Here is a 20,361-nt window from a genome sequence, read left to right on the forward strand (position 1 = left end):
GTTGAAAACCTTTATTTTTTTATTCATTTATTTTTGGAGTAAACTTTTTAATTTTACAGTCAAAAACATTTTTAGTGCACGTCGACTAAAACTAGGCGAAATTAGTCTTGAGTTTTCATCAACAAAAACTAGATGAAGACAAACACATTTTGAAATGACTAAAATATGACTAAGCCTTGTAAGCATTATCGTCCAAAAGACTAAGACCAAAATTAAAAAGGCTGGCAAAAACAACAGTAGCGCTATCGTGAACTAATGATATCTACCCGTGGACACCATGTAGGGCGCCAGGTAAGGGAGAACGATGAAGGAAGGCAAGTTGAAAAAAAACATGATTAAGCGGGTGGGGTGTCCACAGTTCCGGCAATGTAAGAAGCGGGTGGGGTGTTCACAGTTATGGCAATGTGAGGTGGAGAACCCAGTATTATGAAAATCCCCTGTAAGTGTTGATAGGTTAACATCCTATTCTGTGCTACCTGATCGCCAATCCTGGCACTGACATTCTTATTTACCTGAATGTGCCTAGTTGCACCTAGTCATGCACGAACCTGCTCTGACCTGTGATAGTACTGCAGAAAAGTGCACTTTGTCTTCTTACTATGCTTTAACTAAATTTAGAGGCAATGCTTTCGTTTACAAAACACTGTTGTGTAAATCACCACTTTTAAGGAACCTTCACTGCTCAGGAACTCCACTTCATTAGCACACTTAATTAGCAGTTGAGAAATTGGCAGACAGCCATGTGGGTGATTACTCATATATTTCTTCCAAAAAGGCAAGTTGATTCTAACAGAAATAGTGCCACAACGGCACCTTCTTTCTTGTCTCTAGCATCAGAAAAAAGTAAGCTAACATGACCAGGTCAGTTTTAGGGGGCACTTTCACTAAGCTTCAAGTCACTCACCTTGTGACCTCAGAGCAATGTTCGACTCTTCTCTTCATTCATGTCTAGACTTGACAAACACCCACACAAGACACGAGTGCCATTCGTGTGCCTTTCATATATCCATATATCATATATTATCATATAAGTATATCATAACAATTATTATTATCATAAAATATTTATATTACAAAAGTTTAAATAAACTACTCGGGTATTTTATCCAGCAGGTGCAGCATTTATGATGTATGAAATGGAACATGTGCATTTAGGTACCATTCAAGCACATATTGATGATTTATTTAAGGCCACATCATATGCTGTAAGCACTGTGCCGTGACTTTCATATATTTTTTAATGCTCTGCTCCTGCCAGAATTTTTCACAAAACAATGTCCTTATGTTTCAACATCTCTTGTTCTGTGCTCCAATAACAATTTATTCAGTTTTATGCCAGAGTTACTTTGAGTAGTACATTTATAAAGCGTTATCCACATTACGTATTTCCGTCTTCAAACCGTGCAAGTCCCATTTCTATTATGTCTTTTTCCATGTTTCCTTTCAATTTGCTTTGCTTAACTTTCATTTTCATTCCCTGAAATCACTCATCATTTCCCACATGGTAGAGTTGTGCTGTTGGGCAATGTCACTCAAAATCTTTCTCAAAGCCCATTCGACTAACCATGTTAGAGGCAGAATACATTCTTCTACTATGCTCTCATTTTCCACTGCATTCCCCCCTGATGTTGGGCTCTCGATTTAATTTTTGCATTGATTTTGTGCAAAAAAGGGGCAAATAAATTGGATCATAGGAATACTAAAAGCTTTCCTCTAAATCAATCAAAATGCATGAATACATTTATATATAATAAGAGATGCTGTGGCACTGAGGGATATAGAGTACATGTTTATACACATGCACATCATTTATGTATGAAAATCAAAAGCTTACCATCATTTACAGTAAAACCATACATTTACAAAAACATACTCATATGAAGATAATGATCTAATGGCTGGTTATGGTTATAACGAACTAACTTGCTGGGCGAATAAACGCAGGTACAGATTTTAACAGGAAACGCCTACTTTTCAAAGTTTGCTCCACCCAGAGCGTACGTCTTGCAAATAGACATGGAAATGACAAACTCAAGTCAATGGGTAAATCTATGTAGCCAAAAAAGCGTGATGGCACATAGAGTGTACTCTCTCCTTAAACTCTAAGTGTTGGTGTGTATGTGGCCTTGTGGCTGATCAGTGCATGGCAGTAGACTGGCTCCAGGACCAGTAATGGCAAGTCGTGGGTAAATTCCTCACCTCTATGCTTAAGTACTTATAGTTGTCAGCAACAACTTTGACAGGCAATATTTGAGAATCAAAAGATGTGCATCAAAACACAAATGTTGAAGGGATGCATAAGCATCAAAACACAAATGTTGAAGGGATGCATAAGAAAAAAACTATATACATTCAAATTTACTGAGGTACTGAAAACCAGTTGTACTGTTTACAATCAATTCATGTAGAACAACAGTTATAAAGTATTTAATCAGAAGTGGGTAGTGTAGGCAAATAATAGCGTTACTTCAAAATAATTTTACTCAAGTAAAAGTAGTCATACAAAAAATGAACTTAAGTTTAAGAACAAAAGTTTTTGGTGAAAAGAATACTCAGGTAATGAGTAACAATGTGAGTAACTGCTTATGATGTTTTTGTTCGTTTTTTTCAAACAATGGTATTTTTTATCAGCACAAGGTTATCCATATGAACTGTTATTATTATACTTTGAAGGAGAAGACTGTAGCCAACTACATAACCAAATTAGAAACGATTAAAAAAAAAAAAAAAAATCATTGAATTCCGTCGAGAGAGAAAAAAAAACAGAAATGAAGCATCATTCGTCCAAAAAGCATGAGTGCCCTCTAGTGTAGAAAACATATTTCGTATTATGAAACTGAAAAGGATCATACCTCAGGTTTTCTGTGGTCAAACGGTGGCAAATAAAAACTGTGAGAGAGGTTAAAATCCACGTTTTCGAGTCATGTTGATGTCAGAGCTTTATGTCAAATGCTTTTTTTTTTTTTTTTTTTTTTTTTTTACGGTGCTTTAAAAACGCCATGTAATTGATTGACCAGGCCAGGTGATCGTAGAATGGCAAGCTTTAGAGGCCATTTACATGGTGACTCTCCAAGAAGACGAAAAATTTCAAATGTGCATTTACATGGTTTCGTTTTCATTCGAACAACGTCGCAATTCCACATGAAAAAATGTAGTATTCAAGTCAAGCCCTAGGGGGCAGTGCAGATTTACAAGGCGACAGCGAATGATGCACTTTGACCTCAGCTTCTCAGCCCGGAAGAAAACATGCCCGCCCATTCGAAGCAATGGCATTTTCCTTTTGCTCCAAAAGGCACAAAAATGGAAACATTCAACATATTTAAATTTTAAAATATTATTAAAACAGTAAATTGAAGCCGACGTTCCGCCATTTGCAATTTTTAATGTTAAATAGCACCACTGCGCACGCCCAATGTGACGTGTACGAGTGCTGACGTTATTGGCGCGGGTCCGGCGCGGCAGTAGCCTTTGATATGCATGCGAAGCAAGCCCCCCTCAATCCCACGCAATCGAATTCTTCCACTTTCGAGGCAGGATTCAGAATTTTTCGTCTTCGCCTTCCGTCTCCGCCGACACCATATGCACGCGAGGCAATTCCGCTACTCAGTCATTGCGTCTTTGTGTCGCAGAGTCGCCATGTAAACTGCCCCTTAGTCTGATTGGTATAATGGAGTCATGTGATTATTGTTGTGACAGCTTATTGTTGAAACTAGTAGCGCCACTGTTGGCGTCTCTTGCAAAAAAAAAAAAAAAATGTATCGACTAGTATAGCCCAAAGTAGCTGAGTAAGAGTAGCGTTTCTTCACAAATCTACTCAAGTAAAAGCATGGCTAAGTAAAATTACTCTTAGAAGTACATTTTTCTCAAAAAGTTACTCAAGTAAATGTAACAGAGTAAATGTAACACGTTACTACCCACCTCTGTATTTAATACACTGTATAAACTATAATAAAATATTTCTTTTTAAAGTAGTTTGTTGTCAACTGAACAATGATCATTTTACTGTTTTGCTGATTTTTTTAATGGTATACCTGTATATCTGGCAACCACAGCTGCCATTATTTTATTGTAAATTCAAGTTGTTGTTTTTTTCACTGTAAATCAGGGATGTCCAAACCGATCTTCGAGGGCCACTGTGGGTCCTGTTTTTTTCCTACCAATCGAGCACAGACAGTTTAACCAATGATGTTTCTGTTGAAACAAGCAGCACCTGACTGCAATCAACTGATTATACTTGTAAGACACCAGTTTGGTGAAAAGGTACTGTATCGTCTATGTGGAATAGTTTGGACACCTCTGGTGTAAATATTACGTATACCAGAGGTGGGCAAACCGGTCCTCGAGGGCCGCAGTGGGTCCTGGTCTTTGTTCCAACTGACCCAGCACAGATAGTTTAACCAATGCGGTTTCAGCAGAAATGCGAAGCACCTGACAGCAATCGACTGATTGCACTTGTAAAACAGCAGATTGGTGAAAAGGTGTCCTCTTAATGGGTTGCAACCAAAACCCGCACCCACTGCGGCCCTTTGTGGAATAGTTTGCCCACCCATGACTTATACAGTGGTACCTCTACTTCAGAACATACAATCAGAGTTGTGCATAATGTAAAAAACCAAGAATAAAAGTTAATACACTTGCACAAAGCAGTCGTAACACGAGGGGCGAATGAAGAGGACGCAAAAAACACATAAACCCCTTTCACACACTCCGAAACACCGGGAATATCGCGGGATTAAACCATGCAGCAGTTGTATGTGAAAACAATTTCCCGGGTCAACTGACATGGAGATTAGGCGGACATTTCATGGGTCGTGTCTTCGTATCATGTCCGGGACTTTCCCGGGAACCGGTATGCGTGAAAGCAGACATTAAATTCCCGGGTCACGGCACGATGGCTGATGACGTTAATATCATGGCAGGCCGATCGTTACTTCAACAATGGAGGGACACGTTCAAGGGTTTATTAAATACATATTTGCAACCACCACCAAGATCTGCACCCGCGGCGGCTCTACCCAGGCCTGCGCCCGAGACTTCCGTGCGCACCGCGGCCGCTTTCTTACTCTGTGCGGCCTGAGGTGAGGGGAGAGAGAGCGAGCTTCTTCCTGCTGGTGTCCCTCAAACAAAAATACACGCAATTAAAACCATTAAAAAGATTTGACTAAAAAAATACACGCAATTGCTGGAAAGGGGGAATTTCACAATGCGTCCGTGACAGTAGGACCGAGGAAGAGAGTCCATCTTCCATCTTTGAAAATGTGTGGTTTATTTTGTTCCCGATGTTAGGGTCCACTACTGTGGAAACAAGGTTGTACTTCAAAGCAAAAAACAACGGAGAGATGCGTTCAATGGTTTATTAAATACAAAAATACACCCGATCACTGAAAAGGGGGAATTACACAATGCGTCCGTGAAAGTATGTCGACGGGGATCAATAAAATATTAACCTAAGCGGTAGGCAGAGAGTCAATAAGACAACAAAACAAAGCCAGCGGGATTCTTCCTTCCACCCTTCTCTTGGATTGCCTGGGCTTAAATACAGTCTTGATGAACTTGAATTGGCTGCAGGTATGACATCGGGAACGCTCCCTCCACAAAACACGATTTGACCAATGTGTGACAGCCGATGCCGAACAAAAATGACGTAATGTCCAGGTTATAAAATCGCGCCGGCAGCCCTCCCCACACAGAAAGCGCCAGTGGGCAACACGGGACAAGTATTTGAAAGTGTCCAACACGCGTCATTCTCGGGACATCTCTACGTGCGTGAAAGCAATGACCCGAGTAAATCCCGCGTCACCTTACACAGGAATATCCATGGATATGCGTGTGAAAAGGCCAATACAGTAGATGCCCCTCTTAGCCAATTGGATGCCAGGAATGCTAGGCAATAGCCAATGGCAGAGCAGCTACAAGTACAGTATGTTACGTTCATTAAACTCTAGGAGCTGCGAGTACCAGCCATACTGTATTTTTGCCTTTCATATCCAGAAATTTCTTTCGTAACAAGAGGCAATATTTTCCTGTTGAGGTGTGTCTTAACCTGAAAATTCTGAATGTAGCGATGCTCGTAAGTAGAGGTGCCACTCTATTAAAAAAAATCGCTAGAGATGTTTCATCCGTCATCTCATTTTTACTATAGCAACAAACAAGTCAGCAGAGCCAGAATCTGAAATCATTGACTGCAATTGACAGCTATAGACGTCCAATCCATTTGAAGTGGGAGTTCTGACAGCGAATGAACATTGGATTGGATGTCTACTAGTGATTAAAATTCACGGCCAGAAGAATGAAAAGAGACACATGGTTGGACGGCTATCATCATCTATGGCAGGAGTCCCCATCTGCCGGGCCGCGGACCGGTCCCGGTCCGTGGCGCATTTGCTACCGGGCCACACAGAAATAATAATTTAATAATGACCGCATTCTGGCTGAATTAACCCTTTGCCCCTGCTTAACACACCAATATCCCTGTCTACTCTAGATATAATACTACGGGATAGATTAGAATGTCGTCATAGAAATCCACTGATTGGACTGCTAGCAGTACATCTTGTTTGTGTATATAATATATCTATGTGTGCTTGTCCTCGATAATAATGTATTGCTAGGCCGCGGGCGCAGCACATTTGTTCCCGGAAATAATTAGCCTCTACACGAGCGAAGATGACTGGAAAACAGACGTCTTTGGAGATATTTTTACGGCGAAAAGGGCACCTGACGAGCCTACAACCTCGAAGACCCATGAACTGCAAAGGAGTGGATTTGTGACCCGTTTGTGAATAAACCGAGTGATTTGAGCATGTCTGAGCAGCAGGAAGATCAACTTGTAGAAATAGCAAATGACGGCGACCTTATTAAACGTACATTTGAGACAACAACTCTACAGAGGTTCTGGATTAAAGTCATTCTGGAATATCCTGACATCGCTACAAGAGCATTGAAAACCTTGCTACAATTTCCAACATCGTATCTTTGTGAAGCGGGCTTCTTAATTAATGTTTAACGACAAGGCGAAGTCGTTAATGGTGAGAGCGGTGTGAAGTTGTTGTGTGCAGCTTACATGGCAGGATTTATCTGAGGAGAACTTTTCTACAAGTCCATGATCAAACGTAAGTTAATATTCCTTTCTTTCAAGAAAGTTTGAAGTGTTTACTTTGGAATCGCTACATTTGCGCATTTTCGCGGCTATGGTTAACGTTACGCGCATGCGCAGAACCGCATCGTTGAAATTTTTGATGGGTTGCAAAATTTGTCAGAGGACCGGTCCATGTAAAAAAGACCCAAATAACAACGGTCCGTGGTGCAAAAAAGGTTGGGGACCCCTGATCTATGGCACTGAAACCGTTCAATGTGTTTGTGTAATCTTTCTGACTTACTTTCTGACTTTTGGCACCCTCAAACAGACAGACTTCACCTGCAGATGAAATGTTTGTGAATAGAATTGATTTATAGATTTGAACAAAAGTGAGCCGTGTGTGTGCCTCAGTGAGGTTGTCTTCTGATGGCCACCACTAAAAAGAGTAATTACTTCACAGATGGTGAGGGGCTGGTCTGGAGCAGACTATGTGATGGAGAACAATCATTGAGGCTTGATTGCTCAAGAAGCACAAGGCGGACCTGACAGGAGGAGGGGTTCCAGAATGTGTGATGATGAGTGTGTATAAGTGTAATAGAAATGGGAGGAGGGGACTGTTTAAGTTTAACTAGGCCACTGCGACCCATTACAAGGTTGACAATGATGTGGTTTGTTACATACACAGAGTAGATCAAATCAAATTTCATGTGCTGCTCTTGGGTTTCATCTATTTGATTCATCATCACCTCAAGTATGAGCAAATCATTTGTATTCCAACACAGCGGCAGAGTCATTCCTCCCCGTGGAAAGATGATTAAGTATTATATGGATAGGTGCAAATGTCATCCAGTATAAAAGGACAATAAATCCTCGTGTCACTTATGCAAAGTGATGTAAATGGGGCCCCTGATTAAGACACAGAGTCATTTAAAAAACAGGGACCGGCAGAACCTTGACACATCCACCTAGTCGGTCTCAGGTTCTCACATACATGCGCTAGAACACACAGTAACGCAGTAAAAAAATTAGACACTGAGCAGACAAAAAAGGCGCCTAATAACTACTCTATTTCAATCTCACTCTCTCTCTCTCGCACACACACACAAACACGCACACACAGAATAAAATCCCCGTAGCCCTGCGCCTGCCACCCGAGCAGTTTATCAAGTAATTATTGTTTGATTACATCGTTTCATTATCTGCACTGATTGAGTCACAACCAACGGCAAAGGTCAAGCGCCATTAACGCACTGCTCCCGAAACATATTTCCACGCCGACAGCGTGTTTGCCCTCCCTCTCCTCTGAAAGGGCCAATTGCAAATGCATTTGTTTGAAGAAAGAAGAGAGGAGACCGCATGCTCCAAATTCCACTGAGACAGAATATTAATCCCATATAGAGAATTCAGACAAATCCAGACAATTTACACACACAGGAACAGTTTTGGTTCAATCAAAGAAAGATGCAATACCTGAAAATAATTCAGAAAAATACTGAATAAATTTTTTTAGTGTTAAGTATGGCGTCATATGTTTGTCAAGGTGGGCAATTTAGCTCGGCAGCAATACGTTTGTTACATTTTCCATTGTGGATTGAGGAGTATATTCAGATTGCCAAGAACGACTTTTAGTACTGAAATGAATGAAGTACGTACAGCGATCCCTCATTTTTCATAGTTATTGGGGACAGCCCCTCGCGGAATTCCACGATGTAGAGGCAGAGCTTATTTACATTTACATAATTTTTTTTGTTTTTTGTTTTAAATAATCTTTTTGGGGGGGGCATGTTCAACATATTTGTTCAGATTTAACAGTATTGAAAAGAGATACATATAAAACATGTTTTTCCCCCTTTTTCCCTAAAATATAAAACAAGGCAAATTCTAATAGGTATATTTTAATAAATGGTTTTTAAGCACTGCAAACGTAATAATTATAATATAAATTATATATATTTATAAAAGAAAATGATTTGTACAGGTACACATGCATATTTCTTAACATTTACAAATACAGTTTGTTTTTAACTGAAAAAAAATCCGCGATGAAGCGCTAAGCTAAGCGCTAAGTAGCGAGGGATCACTGTACATCAAATTTAAAAAGCACAGTGCATGTATTCAGAAATTGATGCTGCAATAAAGGATTTCAATGGCAGCACGGATTTATTGTGTATTCAGTTCTGCTTAATACAGTATTAACACTTAAACACCTTAAGACAATGTAATAACTAAAATATAACTCTGCAGTTAGCAAACTTTATTTGTCATTATGACATGTGCATTGGTAAAATAAATTTGTCACAATATCAACAAATTAAAATAAAAAATGAATTTAAACAATTTTTTTTTCTTTTCTTTGCATTTCCCTTAATGACGTTTTGGCTGTCATAGACTGTACTAGACGTCCAACCCATTTGAAGTGGGAGGGTTGGCAGCGAACAGGACTGCCACCCTCGCAATTCAAATGGCTTAGACGTGAACTAGTGATAAACTCATTTATAGAACTAAAAGCCACATGATTAAAGGTCTATCATTGTCAATTGCCATGAAAGAGTTCATAAAAAAACATTTGTTTGATATTTGCGTAGTATCCAAAATAGTATCACGTATCCAGTATTTATCGAGTACTAATGTCGAGTTGAGTCAATGTTTGTAACACCTATTCATTTTGTTTACAATTATGTCACTTTTGAATGGATGTAAAAGATGTGAATTGGACATAAACGGACTTAGCACAAAATTTGCCGGATGATTCTCGATGACATGTTTCATAAGCATTCATTAATGCTCATGACAATGTCATGTCATAATTATGACGGACTTACGGTAGCAAAGTCTTATGACGCCACTGTCAAATAACTAGTTACCAAAATGTTAATATCATGAAAACAGTATTGTAACCTATGATTTGTCCTTTTCACTTGATTTATTCTCGGAATATGTTTTTTTTTTATTATTATTACTTTTGATTTAATGCTTGTTTTAATTTGAATGCATTCAAAGACAGTTGCAAACTGACTATATACGTAATTTTGCACCTGTAAAATTCAGAAGCTGATTTAAGATCAAGATTAAGCAGGACTATACGAACATCTGTTGTGTATGTGTGTGTTTGTGTGTGTCCATACCTGGGTGGGAAAGATATTTCCAATTCATGCAGTTGGTCCTTGAACACTGACAGTTCTTTGTCGTACTCTAAAAGCTGTTGTGAAAAGATACAACAAATACTGTAAGAGGATGCCCAGAGAGACAAACAGTAAAATGAAAGTTCAATTACATTTGATCTTGATCTGCAAAAAAAGGGGAACTATGCAAAAACAACAACAAAAAGCTACTCAAAACCTTCAAAACAGATAACTACAGGACGTGTCAATATTAAGACTTTGGGAAACCTGGTGGGTGTTCACAAACAGACAGGCAATGACAACTTACATTTTTATCTTTGACAGCTTTTCTGATAGAAGAGCTGCAATGACACAAACTACTCAATAACAAGAAAATCCATTGGTGACTTGTTTGATTGATTACTATCCATCCATTATTTCTATTGCTTATCCTGTGCAGGGTCACTGGGACATGGAGCCTATCGCAGCTGACGTGGGGCACGAGGCGGGGCACAATTGCAGCGCTGACAGATGGAGACAGACCCTCAATCATACATCTGGCCAATGTTACTGTGGAAAGACCAAGGAACAAACTCTCCACGGGAAAGCCAAAGCCTGGGTTTGAACTTGATGCTGACTTTCCAGCACACTTGATATTAACCATTCATGATCACTGGAATGCTTTTTATGCAGGGTGATTGACCACAAATCTAATAGTTGTTAACTCATTGACGATGAAAGTCTAATCACGTGGCTGGTAAAAACTACTGTAAATTAAAACTGCTTAAATGAGTTTATCACTAGTAGATGTCTAATCCATTTGAACAGGGAGGGTTGCCGCAAATTAACATTTTTTCATTCACTGCCAACCCTCCCATTTATAATGAATGTCTATTGCCTTCAGTGGAAGCCAATTAGCAGTGTTGTCTTAGTAAAATATTTGTACGTTTCTTTTTATTGAAATCTTATGATGGATAATACAGACAGAGAAAGACGATTGAAGTACAACACTCAGATTAAGCAAAAAAACAAAAAACAAAGTAAGTATAAACAAAAGACAGTCTGATTCAATACTGATTCAAACCTTCTTACCGTATTTTTCGGACTACAAGTCGCACCAGAGTATAAGTTGCATTTTTGGGGGAAATTTACTTGATAAAATCCAACACATAGAACAGATATGTCATCTTGAAAGGCAATTTAATATAAAAATATAATAGAGAAAAACATGCTGAATAAATGTACAGTGTACAGTGCATGAACAACGAAATGCGAATATACTGTCCTCACCAGGACGCTACGGCTCGGTCCTGGCTATACAGCGAACTCCCAAATGACGATGCTGGACGTCCGTATAATTTGCTGAATCAATTTGGTCCTCGATACCAAACAGGTTCGAATCAACGTAAATAGATGATAATTAGGTGCTTTTACAGCAATGACATAACCGGTTAGCATGCGTTCGCTATCATTAGCACATCGTTCAAACAACCAAACAACTGGCTCTAAGTGTCCTATCGCGGGTGGAAAACACACAACAACAACAACAGAAAAGATGATACACACAGGCGTTGCCTCTGTAGAGATATTTTAAAAGCATAAACAATGAACGTAGGTTCGCAACCGTGTTTCTCTCTCGCTAACTCGCCCACTCACTCAAAGCTACGTAGCTGTCAGTCTTCTGGCGTGTGAGCGCTCTTCTTCACGTAAACAAGTGCGAGTGCGCCCCCACGTGGGCGTGAAAGCACCACAAACTAAGAGCATGCATTTCAATATAAAGTCAATAATACAATTGAACACACATTGCCAAAGGCAGAACGCGAACATGGCCATAGCTATTAAGAGTTATTCAGATAACTATAGCATAAACAACATGCTAACAAGTTTACCAAACCATTAGTGTCACTCCAAAACACCAAAATAACATGTGAAATGATATCATGTGTTAATAATTTCACACATAAGTCGCTCCTGAGTATAAGTCGCACCCCCAGCCAAAATATGAAAAAAAAACACGACTTATAGTGCGAAAAATACGGTACATAAGTGGCAAGTTGTACCCATTTTTCCAAGATATAGATTGATGGGTTGCCACGTCTGGTCAAACTGTTGCAGTTCTCCTTTTAAGGAGTACCTTATTCGTTCAAAATGATGTGTGCCAGTTATAGAGTACTTTCCAACCACAGTTTAGATGTTTTGTCACATTTTTACTCTTCCATTGGGTCAATTTTTTTTTTTTTTTTTTGCTATAATGAGACCATATGAAAGAAGACTCGTGTTTTGCTCAATTTCCTAAAGACTTCTTCCGATACCCCGAGAATATTAAACATAGAGTCTGATTGATTTAAATCCCAATGACCTCTGACATAATTCCAAATACACAGTATAAGTCAAGAATGAATACATTTTTGGGCATGTTACATACCAATGAAGATGCGTTGCAACTGAAATGTTGCATTTATCACTAAGGCTAGGTTCACAAAGCAGGTCTTAATGCCAAATTCTGATTTTTTGTCTTATCTGTTTTTTTGGCATGCCCGTTCAGACTGCATTTGTCCAATGAGCCCGTTCAAGTACTACGCATGCGCAGTAACTCGCAGTCCGACTCGCGCTGAGCAAACTGACCCGCATGTGCAGAAGCATCAAAACAAATGACTACACATGCTGGCTGTACGTCATTCCAGGGTGATCATATTTTGTTTTCCAAAAGGAGGACACAAATAACAGACATTAATAATCTGCATTTAGTTTTATATTCAAAGTTTATATGGGGTGATAGAACGCATGCACGCACTATGCGTGCATGACACACACATAAACCTTATATGTGTGCGCCAATTTGCCCAGACTCGGCCATGTAAGCATTAACTGAAATATTGCTCATTTGGCGCACAGAAAGAAAATCAAGCATTATCAGGCTTATCCTTTTATTCATTTTTTTTTTTTTTTAATGACTGTGGTCAAGCCTGCCTCCTGCGTAGTTCAAGCTAAGCGCTACTAATGCACAGCTACATCGTTGCCGTCCTGCCTGCCGCTCTCGCTCTTTGCTGACGTAATTGCTGCATGAATTCTGATTTGGGAGAATTGAGAGTTCAGACCACCGACACATTCAGGAAAAATGTGGCCCAGATCGGATTTAAACCACATACGAAAGTGACCCAGATCGGTTTTGAAGTAGTCCACCTCTATGCGACTTGTCCCGTTCAGACCGTCATGTTAATGCCTCACTCAAGTCAGAAAAACACGCAAAAATCGGATTTGTGCATTAAGACCTGGGGTCTGAACCTAGCCATATACAGTAGGTGATGTGTCAGGATAAATACGATGTAATCTTTCTTTTGAAAAATGAAGCTTTGATTTTTTTATACTGCCAATTCTGCAATCCTGTTGAAGTAACCTTGGGCAAGGCACTGAACCCGAAATTTCTCTCAGTAGGCATGGCGGAAGCACAGCCTATTGGTGTATGAATGTGTGTGTGAATGGTGAATGTGAAATATTTTGGAAGCACTATGTACAGTAAGTCCTCTCAATTTACAATTTTGTTCATTTGGTATTGTGTAATAATCATATAAAGCAGTAAGGCTGTTCGATTAATCGTTTTTGAACCGAAACACTTTTCTCGTTAAAACAATGTTAAAAACGTTCAAATTGGTACGTTCGATTTTCAAAACCGCAGCATTGTGGTTTATCTAAGCCGCCGTAGTTTCCTTTGCATTTCCGCTTCCTCTCACGAGCGTGGCGTCTTAAGCAACAAGAACAACTTTTGCCCAGCCACTGTGGAAACAAATTGCATAATGCCATGAGTAAGTGTATTATCTAATGATGTACTTAAAGTATTGTTGTATATGGAAGGACTGCAGGGGATTGACAAATGCAGCCTTGAAACGTTCAACACTTCTTTATTTACTTCCTCTGCATACTTTCATGGACATCACAACGACAGACAGCAATATAGCGTCACTACACCACAAGTATGAAAGCATACTGTACGCGTGTGTGTGTGTCTGTCTCTCTGTCTTGTTTTCCTGTCAAGATTGCTGCTACTAGATTATAGTAACTAAAAGTATACCATGTTGTTTTTATTTTAATACAATAATATATTTTGGCAAAATCAATAGGTCTAAATTTGAAATTTTAACCTTTATGCACATTGTTCATTGGCCATAACATATTTTGGCAAAATCCATAGGTCTAAATTTGAAAATTTAACCTATATGCACATTGTTCATTGGCCATTAATGTGTTTGACTAGACGTCTGTTGTAAAGATGAGGTGCTTACCTAAGGGATCATTCTGTTCGTTAGCTTCACTGGGGTGCATATTTCTGTTTGTTTAGACAAGGTGATTGCCACCTTGCATATTGTTATTACTGAGTGACAGTTTTGCACTAATCATTAATGTACGAAAGTAAGACTAGAGAGAAATATGACAGTACATCACCCTGAGCCTGGCTGCCTACCTACATCACCTGAATGACTGGAATGACTTGCTGGCTAGCTGGTTGGAAGACTGACTGATTGACTACTTTTCTGATGTTTCATTTTGTTTCAAATGGTATATGCACTTTGTTCTTTCATTATCACTTTAATAAAGAACAGCTGGAGTCATTGTATTAATAAAATGCTATTAATCCCAGAGGACTGTATTAACAAAAGTTAAATTCACTGGCACTTTCAGTTCTAATAAAGAAATGTTTAAAAAGAAGACATTCCGAATACTTTTTTGTCATTTGTCATTATTTTTATTTTGCCAAGAAATCGGTTTGAGAGAAAATAAGCGGGATTTTCTTGTTATGCAAAATCGAACAGCTCTACAAAGCAGTATAATGAGAAGCAGTGCTGTTGTACTCCATAACCTGTTTGAAACAGAGAACCTCTGGTTAATATGAAGGGCTATTAGTTTGATATGGATTTCTGAAGCTGCTTCAGGTTCAGCTACAAGTATTTGACAGGTTATTCAAAGTACTGCAACATGTCTGAAAGATGGCAAAATGTTTATTATTTTCCAAAATATCATTACTGTATTGGCCCGAATATAAGACGGTGTTTTTTGCATTGAAATAAGACTGAAAAAGTGGGGGTCGTCTTATATTCGCGGTCTAGACATTATACCCATTCACGATGCTAAATAGCGCCAGATATCATTGAAGCGATGTTCTGTCATGACAGATCTCAGCTACTCTTTTTAGTTTAACCAGTTTGCATTATTTTATTGCAATGTTTTTCCTTATTCAGATTTGTTTCAAGACTACAGTTTCAGTTAGACTTCACTTTGATGGTTAATGCAGTTATTGCAATTTTGTTGTTTTATCACAATAGATTTGTTTATTTACATTTCAAAAACCAGAAGCCATTCATTTACGAATGTGATTGCACTTTAGTTTACATATATAAATGTTCAGATATTGAGATTTGAATGATGCAAAATAACATGCTTTTTCTCTCATATATTGTTATAATCATTTGTTTCAGATGTACTGTAATTATTTTCTGTATAAAAATAAAATTTGGTGTTCAAAAAGTCTTTTTTCAAACTTTAGTCTTGAAAAAGAGGGGGTCGTCTTATAATCAGGGCCGTCTTATACTCGGACCAATACGGTAGTTCTTTTTTTGGGTAATTAGATCTTCAATAGAAAAAAAAATGACAGAAAACTGAAAATATTTACTGATGAAAGGATTACATTAAAAATTTAGGATTTTTTTTTTTACCAGCTAAACAGTGGATGACCAATCACTTGTCCAAATACTTTTGGAATAATCAGTCTATGTACCTCTAAAACAGAAAATATTAAATGCAATGATTATAAAACGGTATAATAAATAATAATAATGATAATTAGCACCAGGACAGTAATGACAAATCCTAATCAAGATTTGAGAGGAACGCCTACAAGGTGAATGAGTCTTCAGGACAAATACCATTTTTGACAGCACTGTGTGTGCACATTTATGTGTATCTGTTGCCCTCCCTGACAGGGGGGTTCTCTCGCCACCGTGCCAGTCTATCGACACACTCTTCATTAATCATGTCTCCTCACCCAGCTGTACTCACTCGCTTGAGTGTAAACACACACGTCCCCCAATTTACCCCCTTTCACAAAAGCCATAAATCATTAGTGAAAAGTGCAATTAGTGGCTTCTTGTATACATTAATTATCTGGGAGATAAACAGGTAGCTGTGGCACCTGCATGACTGCCTCCCTGAGAGACTGACAGCGATGTTCTCTTAGCAAACCTCGCTCGGGCCTTTCCTTTTCCTTTTAGAATGGGTGTCGTCATCAAGTTGGACCTGAGACTGTTGGTTTTGATTGTAAAATGGCGGTAGGACATTTTTCAGGATAGGGAACAATTACTGTCTTGAGACACTATGATTTGAAGAATTTGGCAGACTCTGAACAGGCAACTGGACATTAATGACATTACATTGGTGTATAACATCGGGTGCTACGTTGACAGATACAAGATGAAACATCAAAAGAGAGGACATGGTGAACATGGGTAATATTTGCGAGAAGACTGGAAACAAGAAAGGAGGAAGGGTTGGGATACGAGAGTGTAGCTATTGCCTCGTCTGACAAATTCCTGCTGTCTGCCTATGATTGCGCGTGAAGTTCAAATCATTGTCGAGTTGACACATGTAAGCTCGAGTCTGATGTCTTCGCGGTCGCTGTCTGTGTTAGTATTTGTGATTATGTGTCAGCCATGTAGAACAGTGGTCATTACTTGCAGCCAGCGGGGCCTCCCAGCCGGAGTCTCTGTGGTTCAGGAGGGCAGATGTGCCGCATTCATCAAACTCACACTGCCGGGGTCATAGGAGAGACTCACACACTGTGGATGAGGGATGGCAGAGCATGGGATGCAACCCCACGCTCCACTGTCCACCCTGTCTCACCATCCATCCACTGCGAGTACGTGTCAAAACCCAATCAAAATGTTGAGGCACACACTATTATCCATACATGAGCTAATAAAAATTTATTTACTCTTTGACTTCCTTTGACGTCGACCGCCATCCAATCCATTGGAACTGCCAGCGATTTAGATCGCCGCCAGCCCCTCCCAGTTCAAATGGATTGGACGTCAATCGACGTCAGTGGCACTGACACATGATCACCGCCAGTGAATTACCTGATAATACATTAATTTGTCAAATAGTTTTGTGACAAATCAATGAATTTGATGGATTAATCTGCCAATTAAACTATTAACTGTAATGTTGCAAGTCCAACTGGTCATTTACACTGAAACATGATCATTGACGGTGAAGAAGTTAATGATAGATTATTCTTTAAAATGACTTTGTTGATAAATCGATTAATTTGATGTATTAGATATATTAATCTTCTAATTTTGACATTAATCTAATTTTGAAATTAATCTATTATAATGATAGATTAATCTATAAAATGATTTTGTGAATAATCGATTAATTTGATGTATTAGATATGTTAATCCTATAATTTTGAAATTAATCTAATTTTGCAATTAATCGATTAATTCTAACAATGCCAGTCCAAATGGACTGGTCATTGGCACTGAACTTGATCACTGACAGTGAATGAGTTAATGATAAATTAATCTGACAACTGATATTGGGATTAATTGATTAATTTTATATATTAATCTTCTAATTTTGAGATTAATCCAATTTTGCAATGAACTGATTAATTCTAACATTGGCAGTACATATGGACTGGTCATTGGCACTGAAACATGTGAATAAAACTGTGAATAAATTAATGATAGATTAATCTTTAAAATTATTTTGTGATTAGTTGATTAATTTGATGTATTAGTTATATTAATCTTCTAATTTTGAGGTTAATTTAGCAATTAATCGATTATAATGATAGATTAATGTTTATAATGATTTTGTGATTAATCGATTAATTTGATGAATTGGATATATTAATCTTCTTATTTTGAGATCTTTCAAATTTTAAGATTAATCTAATTTTGCAATCAATCGATTAATTCTAACATTGCCAGTACAAATGGACTGGTCATTGGCACTGAAACATGATCATTTACAATTAACAAATTAATGATATATTCCTCTCTAAAATGATTTTATGATTAAGAGATTTGGTAAATTAATCTTTTGACTAATTTTGCAATTAATCTATTAAATTTTACATTGCCAGTACAAAAGGACTGGTCGTTGGCACTAAAAGATGATCATTGACGGTGAATGAGTTTATGATACTCTTTCAAATGATTTTGTGATTAATCGATTAATTTGATATATGAATCTTCTAATTTTGAGATTAATCTAATTTCGCAATTAATTGATTAATTCTAGCATTGTCAGTCAAAATGGACTTGCCATTGGCACTGAAACATGATTGACAGTGAATAAATTAATGAATCTATAAAATGACTTTGTGAATAATCGATGAATTTGATATTTTAAGATTTATGTAATTTTGCAAATAATCTATGAATCCTAACGTTGCCAGTGGAAATGGAGTGAGCTTCAATCGCCGTCAGTAGCACTGAAACATGATCATTGGCAGTGAATGAGTTGATGACCAAAAATGACATGATATATAGACTATTTAGTAAAAATTGGAGTTCTGTTCACCTGAAAATGAGGGGGAAATCAGGGAGAATCTCTAAAATCAAGAACATTTAAATACTTTTACTTACTATTCAATTTATAAATGTATTTTTATACAAGTTGTATACATCTTTGTAAATGCCAAGAAATGATATCTTTAGAGATCAGTTTCTACTTAACCTAAAAATCACAACTTGCACAGATATGTTATTCTAGTATGCGATTGGGAGTTGGCCACTGAGTGAAATGGGGTATAATACAAATAATTAAAGTAGGTAGAAGAGTTGATACAGCAGATGAGTAGCATATGGCTGTGTGTGCTTGCGATCTGCTCTAAGTGAATGTTGAGTAATTCATTCAGGTGAATGGACAAGACTGCATGCCAGAATTTCACACCACATTTAATCCGAGGTCAATTAAGCATAATGCTCTGTCGCTGTGGCGGGTGAGTGGTTTAAAAATCAGCTTATATTGGTTCAAGGCCTCTTGACATTATAAAGCCAACAGTAGTTTGTCAAGCAGAAATGACCTTGGGAGTTGTGGAGGAGGTGATGCGAGATGATGCAGTACAATATCACACAGGGGGAAGATGAAGAAGTGTCTGGGTAAAAACTGCCCTGTCAAGAGGAGGAATTTCTGACTTTGCTTGGATGAAAAATCTGATCCTAAATCAGGGAGGCAGTGATAGTTAAGGCCGGAAGTTGAGGGGTGGAAAAAAATTCGAATATGAGGTGTTTGGCCCCCAGCTGTCCCTCTCCACGTACCGGTGAGTTGTCCACCACCTGTAATTGTGCTTTGATTTAAATCTTGTCAAATATCCTCTGTGACAACACCTGCTGCCGTTAAAAGCCATCAATAAATGCTGGGGTGAAAGGTCATTTAATTTGATTTTTACACCTCATACTTGGCTTTCATTGCAAGGGCAATATTTTTCCCCTCTTTTTATGGGACCTTCATTATTTGGTGTGGAAAAGCAATAAACTGAGTGACAGAGAGGTGGCCGATTGGTACCAGGAGGAGACCAGACCGAACAAAGCTAAAATCTACAGCGTACTGCACTGCCGAACTTTCATTTCCATGTTAACTGAATTATGCGATAAAGACGTTAAGACACATGTCAGGATGAGGACACCAATTCTACAATTTGGGTTCGCGCACGGAAAACCTCGGCTGACTTATCAAATCTTGAATATCAGATTGAGGAACATAATGTGTATTGTACATACATACAGTACATAGATACATATTAGGGGTGTAAGGGTGGACACAAGTCACGGTTCGGTACGTAGCTCGGTACGGGGGTCATGGTTCAGTGAAGGTTAGGTCCAACAGGAAAAGCAAAAAGGTTTTTGTTTTTTAATCACAGCATTTGAAAGTTTGTTCTATTGGCTAAAACTAAAAAGCAGCTTTTATTAAAGTGCAAAATTAAGAGAAGAATCAAACTAAGGAATTTGTGTTTATTTGTTCTAACATTCTTTAATTCACAGTCTATGTGCAAAAATAGACAACACACCTGTTTTTTTTGTTTTTTTTTTAGATCGACTGTGGTAACAGTTAGGCAGAAATCGTCAGCTGGCAATCTTTTTTATAAAAATAAGACAATTTCAATGCTGGATTACACGT

At 38.2% G+C, this 20,361-nt stretch overlaps 1 protein-coding gene across 3 annotated transcripts in view; it reads right to left on the bottom strand.

The window, feature by feature from the left end:
* Positions 1 to 20,361, bottom strand: part of LOC130923279 (inositol polyphosphate-5-phosphatase A-like) — a 370,235-nt gene that overhangs the window by 36,121 nt on the left and 313,753 nt on the right. For all 3 annotated transcript variants that reach the window (XM_057848875.1, XM_057848873.1, XM_057848874.1), the window contains exon 12: positions 10,204 to 10,277. In XM_057848875.1, coding sequence (XP_057704858.1) covers positions 10,204 to 10,277 — 74 coding nt within the window. The remainder of the gene's footprint in view (positions 1 to 10,203; positions 10,278 to 20,361) is intronic.

Source organism: Corythoichthys intestinalis, chromosome 10, assembly GCF_030265065.1.
Source record: "Corythoichthys intestinalis isolate RoL2023-P3 chromosome 10, ASM3026506v1, whole genome shotgun sequence".
NCBI lineage: Eukaryota > Metazoa > Chordata > Actinopteri > Syngnathiformes > Syngnathidae > Corythoichthys > Corythoichthys intestinalis.